The 11,493-nt window shown below is 37.5% G+C and overlaps 1 protein-coding gene across 1 annotated transcript; it reads right to left on the bottom strand.

Moving 5' to 3' along the window:
• Positions 1–1,699: 1,699 nt before the first annotated feature.
• ankrd49 (ankyrin repeat domain 49) lies at positions 1,700–10,150 on the bottom strand. Its single transcript, XM_084715344.1, has 3 exons — positions 10,072–10,150; positions 8,335–8,559; positions 1,700–2,464 (listed from the first exon to the last, which is right to left on the bottom strand). The coding sequence occupies exons 2-3, from the start codon at positions 8,551–8,553 to the stop codon at positions 1,988–1,990; spliced, it is 696 nt and encodes a 231-aa protein (XP_084571470.1). The 5' UTR covers positions 8,554–8,559; positions 10,072–10,150; the 3' UTR covers positions 1,700–1,987.
• Between the last annotated feature and the right edge of the window lie 1,343 nt (positions 10,151–11,493).

The following is an 11,493-nucleotide window of genomic DNA, read 5'->3' as shown; positions in this document are numbered from 1 at the left end:
AACAACACATCTTTTCAAATGTAATCTTGGTTTATTATAGTTACTTGTTTTGTCACCTCACTATGTAATCAGTCACTACCCAACCCTGATTACCAACAAACTATACACTGAAATGCAGTAAATAAAAAGTGGTTTAAAATAGTCTACATGTGGCTCTGAATCAGTATCAAACAGCAACAAAGTTGTTTTGCTGTTGTATTTATACAAATCCTCCTGTGATTTCAATTTCAAGGCCCACGCAACAAAGCATTCACTGTCACAAGTGTGTAACACTACACCCACACACCTCAGCAAAGCTCAAACTTCAGTCATAACTTGTTTTAGACAGCCACTTACTGGAAATTATAACCTTGGTTCAACCTCAGGAACTTCTATAACAAATTAGGTGCCAAATATAAAAAATTAGAGTGACGCATGCTGCTTCAGCAGGTCAAGTTTAAGAGAGGTCCCACATCATGACAGCTGAATGTGTAATACACTGATGGGTGGATATAATAGAAAAGACTGAAATACAGGGTTCCTACACATTTTCCACTTCAAAATACTTGTCCTTCCTAACTTCTCAGTAGATTCTTCAGACCATCTGTTAATGTGTGTTATATTATGTTGCCAAGTAATTGCCAGAAGATTGTGACTGTATGTTGGAGATGTTGAAGAAAAGTTTATAGCTTTCTTTTCCCATTAGAAATTCTTAGCCAACATGCTAGCCCTCCCTAAATTTGCATTTACAATGTGGCCCTTCAGTCCAAACTGCCATGCAGAAAATGGGACGTTCCTCTGTCAAACACTGCTGCCCAAAGAGGAAGTAAACTAGCAAGTGCTACCTATACTCATTATTTTCCATAAACATATTGAATAAATTCTGTTCACCCTGTATTCTTAAGTCTTTTATAAATAAGATTTTTAACATTAGTTGAAAAAAGTTAAATAATCAGGATCCATGGAAACAACAATAAATGCAGCCATAACGGTTTCCTTCTGCAGAAAAGAAAGTCTCTTTACGTTTCTCCTTCACTGTATAACTCAAATGTTCGTACAAGTTTAATATATGGTTATTTGTGACCCTATGCAATTCAAAGATATTCCCACATTTTCTTTCAAACTTACTTGTTCTTGGATGTCTGGATTCAGTAGCTATAAGCAAACTGTGAAGTACAGGTGGCAGCTCTGTGTGGGACTTTGTGTTCAGTTGGACTTCATACTACTGGCCTCGCTTTTGACGATATCAAGCTCGCTCTAGCCTGATCTTTTTCTCTCACAGTGGTAAAGATTTTAGCTGCTGCTCCAAATGCCTTTTAAAAAAGTCTACTTTGTATGTTAAATTTATTTTTAAAAATTCAGAATTTCATACTTAAGAAACTGAAGTATCATGTATTTGCGATGTTTCAGTACTTAACCTCATTCAGGCAAAACTACTACTAAAATAAAATTCTGTACTTGTCCATACTGTGTAGGAACTTTGGAAGTATATAAACAAAGAAAAGACTCTCCCCTTTAACTCTTTGGATTTTTGCATTGAAAAGGTTCCTTCTTCAAAATAAATTCTGGACAAAAGGTACGCACCAAACAACCACTTCTGGTCAACTTCCATCAACAACCAGCACTAACTGGTTTTAGAGACAGTGGGCCGAACTCAGGCACAAGTGTGTTCTGATTTTCAAAAAACATCACTAATGCAAAGAGATTATTAAAAAATATATAGCCTTCACTTATCATAATGCTTTAATAGAAAACACAAATTTCCTTGAGAACATGACCATCAATGCAGCTCGAGGCCGTCAAGGAGACAAGGACACAAATATATCACGTCTGTTATCATATTCACATTCAGCTTCATGTATAAATACAAGTAATGGATGGTAACTGTTATTATGCTCACTTCATGTCCTTTCTGTGAATTTAAGTTTCATGGACTTGCTGCACTTGCAAAGACAAGAACAAAGCAAAAAATGCAAATGCAAGAAACTGTGTGCACTTGTGTTTTCATTCATGATATGGGCACCACATTGACACAGTCTTCAACCATCTCAAACAGGAAGTGATGCGGGCCACTACGTCGGGCCACCTCACTGGCCGTCTCCCCGCTGCTGCTGCGGAGCCCTGGTTTCAGGTGTCGCTGAGAGAGAAGGAGCTCGAGAGTTTGAGCGGAGTCTGTTTTCAAGGAGCTGGCGTGGGAAGCAGCCAGGTGTAGCGGTGTGAGGCCACCGTTGGTCTGGGCATTCAGTTTGGCTCCGTGTCGCAGGAGGAGACTCGCCACAGTGACGCGGCTCCAGCGGCAGGCGCTGTGTAGGGGCGTCCAGCCGTCAATGGTGCGAGGGTTAACCTTTGACCCGGCAGCAAGTAAAGCAGAAACCACATTAACATGGCCGCTGTATGCTGCGCGGTGCAGTGGAGTGTAACCGTCCTCATCGCAGCAGTGCACCAGCGAGCTGTTTTCAGATAACAGCCTGTGGACTGTTGAAAGCTGAAAGAAAACCACAGAAATGCTGAAAGTCAAGAAACTACAAACTAATATTCTTATGAGATATGTTTTACCAGAGGAGGGCCTGTAATTAGATTATGCTTTGTGATGTCAATGTTTTCACTGCGCCTGCATCTGGGAGACTGTTGCTAAAAGTGGTTGATGCTGAACAGTATTTATCTTTTTCAGAGTTATTGAGATAATTAAAATTTAAAACTTAAGTTTAATTGTCAAGAATTTTATCACTTCTATCTGAAACCGAGTGTCATTTCATCCCTAACGCCAGCTAAGTTTTTTTTTTCAATGGACTAATCGCTAATCAAAGAATCACTGCAGCTCTATTCATGGGCAAACTGAACCTTAATTTTCTGACCCTTGACAACTCAACTGCTAAACTTAACATCTGCTCTGATACCAAACACCTGTCTGCCTGGAGCATAGCCACCCACACTCTCTACATACACACACACTGCCATGTTTATGCCACAATCATATACTTCACGTTAATAGAGAAACAGATGGGAATATTCACACATATCAAGGGAAAAGGGCAAAGTGCACAGGAAATTTGCCTGCTCACTTGGCTGCTGCTGATGCTTTGAAGTGCATGGACAAGATGGAACAGGTATACACAGATGCGTCAGTGTGGCATGAACACTGTCGTCACATCACGCTTACGCAATGCTGACATAAAGTTTGTGGTCTAGACATGGGGTTAAATTAATATAAATGCAAGGTCACTGCAGCAGTAATAATGACAAAGCACAGAGTGAAACAAGTATACTACAGAACTACACACAAGACAATTTGTGTACTCAAAGCACAGAATAAGTATGTCACAGAAAATGTGGCAAAGATGAATAATTTTTGATATTTGCCTGTGCACTTAATGTTCAATAAAAATTTTGTGTGCTGAGGAAGACTGTAACGTGGCAACAGAATTATTATGCAAATAAGAATTGTGATTCAATTAGGTTGGGGCAGATTTCTTTCCCCACCTACCAAAGCATTGTTTAACTCTCCACAGGGTGTTTTTTCACGACCCTAATGCTTTTGAGAGGTTTCAGGGTGCATTAAGTGTGTTCACTCTTTGTCAGATGTTCCTTCTATTCCATTTATTGCCTCATAGTATGCAGAGTCACACTGATTTTCCATTCTCAAGCCTAATTTCTGCATTTATTTACAACTACATGTTGACTTTTCTGCAGGGGAGAGCTTTGTACTCCACAGTGTTTTATTTCTGGCTTGTTCTGCTTTAATAAAAGGTTCAGATGTAAAAGCACTACATGGGATTTTTTTAGTTCTTTAGAAAATGTTTGTAAATTTTGGCACAATACTACAAATGGGAAAAGAATGTAAGCTTATCTTACAGCTTTCTTTATATAACTCTAAAAACACAAGCACATTAGACAGAAAGAAACATTTTATAAAAAGTTATTCATGTTTCCTATTTGTTTGGTTGAAATAAATCATTATTCCTTCTGCTTTTTATGTAAGATTTTTTAAATCCATATCTTTGACTCAACAAAAGAAGAAATAACCCTCAAAAAGAAAATTTGAACACCAGGTAAAGGAACACACAATTAGGGGTACACCACACAGCTGTAGTCACCATCACTTTAAGATATTTTTTTTTCCTATTCATTTTACTTATGTTTTTTTTTTTTATCACCTGGCTCTTTCTGCTCCTACAATCTGCTATATTGCGATGGTTTTGGTTGTCCTTCAGACTGAAAATTTTTCTCTCTTTTACATAATTGCACATTTGGCTTTTGAACTGGTGTTCAGATATAAAAGACGTTCAAACACTTCACACTGGGCTCTGAGAAATTATGAATTTTATCACCCAGCACCAGATTGAACATGGGCTAGTTCTTTTAAGGAAATTAGCACAATATAAACAGAAATCGTGTGCTTTTGACTTGCAACTTTTGATGTTCTGTCTTTGCAGATAAAAATCTGGGATCCATCTATTCAATAACATTTGATGTATCATAATCTAACATGTATACATTACTGTGTGAATTCCACACACAGAGCAATGCTGCGGACTTAATTTCTAATCAGCATTCATAGCAGCCGGCCAGCCTCTCAGAGACATTTATTAGGCTCTAATGGTTCTTCATTAAATGTAATAAACTGATACTATCAAGAAGGAGGCACACAAACAACATCCAAGCTACTGTCAGTATTAAATCATCATTTCATGCAGTTTTGAAAAACGCTTGTTGAGTGAGTCATGGAGTGGTGAGGGCTGTGGTGGCGGGTGTTATACATCCAAAGACACATACTGTGACGTACAATTTTATCCATATTGTTCACTCTTACTTGACTCTGTAGCTGCTTCAAAGCTACAGATCAGATTCACCCAGATCATGGTATAAGGCAGGATCTGGGTGAAAACTTGATTCTAACTGGCAGCAGGGCGTCCATTTATTCTTGAAAATGGAACAGTTTGAGTGAAAATGTCTTTTCACTGTTCTAAATTAATGTGTTGGAATGAATCACCATAGCAACAGGGACGCAGTCAAAGCCTCCATTTACAGTTCCAACACGTTAACAAGCCAACATTTAATTAGAACAATGAGAGAACTCAACATTTCTTTTAAGTGATTTTGGGAGAATCACAACTTTGATGACTGGAGGAGAGCTGAAGAAAGAGAAATTGAAAAGAAAACGGAGAAACAGCATAATGTAAGAATGGACTCATCTTTTGAACAACCAAGGACAGTGACTGTAACACACAAACATCATCAAACATCCTGTTCGCTATTCAACTTGCTACTTCAGGCTGCAGCCGGCCCAACAGCACACACAGCCTATCACGTGTTGGTGAAACCTTGACATTAATTTGGGGGTGGTGGCCTGGCTGGCCAGTATCAGGGACCAGGTGCTGGTCAGTCGCAGGAATATCTCAGATAAAAACATCAACATAAACCACTGCACAATGAGCTCAGTTACTGTGTGCTCAATACAAGGCTGAGAGAGCCTGAAGAACATTGATACACTTGAGTTTTGCGATATTATGTTCTGTGATACTGTGTAATTTTTCTTATTGTGATACATGCAAAGACTTGAGGCAGTGATTCATTTTGGGTTGTGTTTAAACCACAGACCACAAGATAGCAGTATTATTATCTATCTTCACTGTTCCGATTGCATAAAAACTTTAAACTCAAATGTTATGTATATGGTGGTGTATTTTTTCCTAAAATTAGATTTAAAAAATAAACATATCACTTTGTTCACAGTAATCGTCAATCATAACTCTTGTACCGTGATACATATCACCAGATTCTTGCCAATACAGAGCCCTAGTAGAAATATCCTGTTGACAGGTAGTATCTAAGGTTCTTCCTATTTACTGGAGCAGTGAACAGTATTTCCATTGCATAATGATCTTGTGGGATGGAACCTCTTGTTCCAGGTATTAGTCAAACCCTCAGGTGTTACCAGGGAAATGGAGTTATGGTTTGTGAAAAACTTTCGATTTTGGTTGTAAGACACATGATAAACATTTATTAATGGACTTAAATTTATTTCTCTGGCAAGTGATCAGGGTATAAGTGAGATAATGATCCTTGAGGTATAATTAAAGAATTAATGGACTTCGGAGGGAACAGTCCAACATGTTTGATGTTAAGACAAGGGTAAGCAGTAAATCCTCATATCTGAGAAGCTGGAACTGGTTCCAGATGACAAGGAAGATTTTCTTTCTTTATTCCTGGATGGAAATGTTAAAACAATGGCATGTATTATCAAGATAAAGCATGTGATTAAACAACATGACCCTGAGTGCACTTAATGTAGCATTTTGCTTTTGCTGTGGCACAAGAAAGTGTAACATGCTGCATGCTGACAATATTTGTGTGTGAAGTTGCTCAAATAGACAGTGAAATCATTTCTCAGTGACCTGTTGATTTCACTTAGATCTTTAACAAAAACTGCCATGGCACTAAAAGGTGAAAGGTCCAACTGCCGTAATCATTTAATCTGCTTAAGTGATCACTAATTGTTTACTAATTGCATGCCTCTGATTCTGACCTTCCAAACAAATATTCTCTTTAAATTAAAATCAGTATCATCCAATGGTGGCCTTAGGAGAAAAATCTAATTATAAACCTAACAAACAATCAACTTCTTTCCTGACACAAGAGCTCAGTGGTTACCACTATTAGATGGTCCTGAATTTATACAGTATCAGTCCTGACAGTCTCTCTGTGTTTTCATGTTTTTGTTTTCCACGTTTGTTTCAAAATGTCACAAAATACCTAATGCATGTTAGGTAACTGCCCCCAAGGGAAGTGACAAATCAGTGAACCATTGCTTAAAGCTGACCTCTTGGGTGGGGATTCTTGCCTTTTTCCAGGTCAGTCTATACTATGAGTAAATGTTGGTACACAGCCATGAAAATCCAGCGAGAACGCCAATCATTGTGTGTCCCTTCACCAAAACAAACATGGAGAGCAATCAGCAACTTGCACTATTTCTCTACCGTGCAATTTGTGCTGAAAAGGCCAACAAGAAAGGAAAAAAGCATAGAGGTTGTGTGACATCCTGGATGGAGACGTGTAGGCAGCACACCTTGTTTAGCCTACAGGGTAAAAGCTTGTATTGTGAGCATGCACAGAGAAAAGAAGCAGCCCAGAACAGCTGCCTGTCAAAAAGAGGATAAGATGTCACAAAAAGAAGAAAAAACAAGAGTGATTTTCTTCTTAGCAGTGAAATAAAATTTGCAGATTAAACTATATGAAGAATATAAAGGGGTAATCGAGAAAAAAGGCCAATACTGTTGCAATTAACAAAACGGAAATGGAAAAAGGAGGCAAGTTGCAGAAAACCCTGCAGACAAAGTAAATGCCAAGATAATGTGATCTCAGCGCACGCTGCCCTATCCTAACAGCTCACTTGGTAGAGTATTCATCCCCTCTAATGAGGCTCAGCAACATGGGTTTGATTCAAACCTGAGGCACAACTAAAAGTTGTCCTCCTCTCATTCCTTCTTTTCTTGTCTGTCTTAGCTGTACCATGTAGCCAAAAGCCATAAAGCCATTAAAATAATTTTAGATAAGACATACAAGCTTACTTAATGTATTTTTGTCTTCACAACTTGAACAAAATGAGTGAATGAATAAATAACTTCAAAACAACTGGCACACGTTTTTCTTAAACTATAAATGTCAAGCTTTTAAATAAAAGGGTGCTGTAACTTCTGAAGACAGTAAAAGTTGTGAGACATGATTTTCTTAAACTTCTTTCTTTAAATTAATACGTTCTTTGAAACTAAAGTAAACATGTAAATTAATGCTTGGTCACATAGAAAAAGGTCTAGACTTGTGTCACACACAGCTAAATAAAGCTTGACAGTTATCCTGCCATAGAGCAGGCTAGTTCGGTGGTATGAGTTCCCGTGGTTACTAAACAGGGATTCCTTTAAGCCACAGTCATGGAACGGATCTCTCACTTAAATTAGCCAGACTTATCAAAATAAGACAGGCTTTTCCTTTATTCACGTTAATGGAAAACCCCTAAGGTCCAACTTGGTCTGAGCAACCAGAATCATATTCACAACTGACACAACAGTTGTAATGTGTGTCCCCACCTTTGGGTATTTGAAGTGCAGCACTTTCAATTCCAAACAGGATTTTATAAGGACTCCTGGTAGCATTAAGTCTCTTTATACAATCAAGATGGACTGTTTAACTTGTGGTCATTCGTGCTAAGAGGTCATGAATATTATAATGAATCTTTTCGGAAATTTCAGCACTGGACTTGATGATTGTTATTTTTGCGTTATTTTTCATATTTTGCCCTTCTCACCACTAGTGAGGCAACACAGGTTAAACACTTACATCACAAAAAACATCACTTACACGATTGTTTTCCGCTGCCCAAAGAATGAGCTCTTTTGGTTTGTCTTTGAGACTTTCTTCTTTTTCTAGATACCACTCCTCACTGTGGTCCCCCTCCTCCTCTTCCTCTTCTTCCAACTCATCCTTGCTCCCCGTCCACAGGCTGTTGGCCCCTCGGGGGATCAGGTGTCCATGTGTATTCAGAAGCTCAAGCTGATTGAAATCTTCAGGAAACTCCATCACTTGCTGTTTCATGATGTAGGAAGACAGAGAAATTAGACAGTTACACTGACCACAATAACTAACAAGAAATTAAAGTCAGAGATGAGAGACATGGTATGAGAGAAAACTGAACAAATTAGAGGAATATTAACATTTAATACTTATTCCTCACCCCTGGATTGAATGTGAGACAAACCCACACTGATAATTTTAATGTGCTAATGAATGTTTTCTATCTTGTGTCATGTGCAGATCAAAGGCATTTTAAATATTCACACTGTCCATGAGAAGCTGAACTGCCTCAGGATTTTTTTGCTACTCAGCTGTCACAATTCATTTTGATTAGATTCTCTCGAGTGGCATTTTAAAATCTAAACTTAAAACTTTCATTATCTCAGTTTTAATTGTTTTATGCTGCATTTTTCAAATGTATATGGGTAATAAATCAAAGTGAAATCAATATTTAAGGCTTAAAGCTTCCACTGAAATAACCAAAAGTACATTATTAAGAACTTGCCTAATTAAATGCCTAATTTATGTGTCACTTTGCAGTTAGACTTGCGCAGCAGTAACTAGCATACCCAGCTACAGTACTCTGCTATGCAGTAAGAAGGTAATGGGGCCGTGGTTTTTCTAATAAAGACTTTTTTGTTTTCCTGGCAGAAAAGGGGAAGTAAATAACAACAAAAATAAAATAAATAACCACAAAAATTATCTTTGTCAACTAGGGTTGGTATTTTTTCAATATTTTAGGGTGTTCTGCAATATACAATATATATTTTAATATACATATTTTCTTTAAAATAAAATACTATAATTTCTCAGTTCAATAGTGCATGATGATTTTATAATACAGCTGGTTTATTTGGATGTAATCAAATATCACACTATTCTTGTCCAAATACCTCTATCAATATCAATACATGACTATTGCTTCTTTCATAAAATATTAGGGTCTATCACCATGTGATTTTTGATAAATAATCAGCAATAATGTGAATATAATGACTAGGGGTTAACAGCACCACAAACTGAAGCTTCCAAAATGAATATAGCTGAAGCTAAATTAACGCAAAACAGTAAAAACAAACAAACAAACAAACAAACAGTAAAACCTTTAAGCTGAGAGTTCATTGCATGGCTGTTGTAGTTAGCTGCTTGAGTAACGTAAGCAAAATTGTGTTGTATTAGTTTTTAGCTAGCTAATTAGCTGTGTAGTTAACCAACCTCATCACAAAGCAAGACGAGTGAATGAATGTTGCATTGAATTAGAGAAACCACCCTTGTTTTTTAAGTATTTACGTTACCGTTGAACACACGTAGCTGTTACTTTGGTTCTTAATAAACAGTCAGTGGAACGAAGCAACAAGACTGGTGAAGCCAACGGTCCGTTTACGTTGACGTTTCACACAACAGTTGAAAATGACGTTGACGTTCACGTAACTGTTGAAACCAACATTTCTAATGTTAATACAACAACAAGTCGCACTCACTCGGGAGATAAAACAATAAAAGCTAATGCCATTTCACTCTCACCTTTCAGTTTTGCGGGTTCATAACAAACCACTGTCAACCGAAGTGAAGACACGTGGGAAATGTAGTGGTTTACCAAAGTAGCTGTAGAAAGGGACTCTGTTAAAAGACACCAATACCCATGATCACCCGCTGTTGCGAACGTCTTCTTCTACTTTATTTTAGTAGTCCAGACAGCGCACCCATCTGTTACTGACATCTACCGGTGAAAACTTGCAGTATACGAATACAGAGTGATTCCATACGTATCACAAGAGAAAATACAGACTATACCAAGTGTCTGGTGACTTTATGGTCCACTGGTCCAGTTCAGACTTAACATATCCATAAATTCATTAAAGCTGACATTTGACAAGATGATATTGTTCAGACTGCTTCAGAATGAGATGTCAATAAACTGTTTTCATGTAAGACAACTTATGACACACACTGATCATTGCTACAAAATATTTTAACACCTTTGTGAGGGTATGTATGGAGAATCGAAATGGATCAAATGGCTCCACAACGAGAAAATAAATAAATTAATAAATAAAAAGCAGTAGTCAGACTCATGCTCAGGCTCTAATTAGAATGCATTAGACTGCATTAGCAAGTGCAATCAGTTGGATGTAATCAGTCTGCCATAATTTAATCAGAAAAATGGCAGCTATTTCACAGTAACAAGTACAAAACAGGCATTTTGGAACTCTGCACTCTGCAGGTGTTTTTTCTCCTTATAGCCAGTAGGTAATTTGAGGGGGATGCCAACTCACTTGTTAGGAAAATGACTAAAATGCATCTTGCTTGTTAACCTGCCATCATCCTGCCTCTCCATCCCTTAGTATTAGATAGAGTGCAGAGGCAGAGGGGTTGTAAAGTTGAATATCTTAGTCTAGTCTGCCTGGCACATTGGTGCCACACTTGTCAACCTTGAGACCTCTTTTTACAATAATGCAGACAATGCATATTTTACAAGGTTTTTTTTTCTAGGGGTATGTTAGTTAGGCTGGTATTAGAAAAAAAAATCTGTCCCTTTCTTTTAAAAGTTTCTGTAGAAACAGGAATGAATGTCTATCACAGGACTGGATTCTCCTTGAAATCAGATGAAACCAGACTGTGCCAGTTAAGAAGAAGCAGAAGAAGATTTATTTAGATAATTTTATTTTTTATGTTATATTTTGTGTTTCTGGTAGAGGACACACTGTAATATATACAGTACTGTGCAAAAGTTTTGGGCAGATGTGAAGAAATGCTGTAAAGTAAGAATGCTTTATTTTTATTTACAAAATATAAAGTGAGCAAACAGAAGAAAAATCTAAATCAAATCAATATTTGGTTTGACCGCCCTTTACTTTCAAAACAGAATCAGTTATTCTGGGTACATTAACACAAAGTCAGGGATTTTGTAGGATCATAGTCAGGTGTATAATTAACCAATTATAC

Source organism: Lutjanus erythropterus, chromosome 3 (genome assembly GCF_056507025.1).
Source record: "Lutjanus erythropterus isolate fLutEry1 chromosome 3, fLutEry1.hap2, whole genome shotgun sequence".
NCBI lineage: Eukaryota > Metazoa > Chordata > Actinopteri > Lutjaniformes > Lutjanidae > Lutjanus > Lutjanus erythropterus.
Note: the sequence above shows the minus strand (reverse complement) of the source record. Positions and strands in the feature narration are given on the sequence as shown.

What these genes read in the sequence shown, in the direction of transcription:
- ankrd49 (XM_084715344.1), bottom strand. Translation starts at nt 8,553, where the DNA reads ATGGAGTTTCCTGAAGATTTCAATCAGCTTGAGCTTCTGAATACACAT. An exon ending in GGGCAGCGGAAAACAATCGT is followed by an intron (nt 2,465 to 8,334) that starts GTAAGTGATGTT and finishes GTTTTCTTTCAG; the next exon opens with CTTTCAACAGTCCACAGGCT.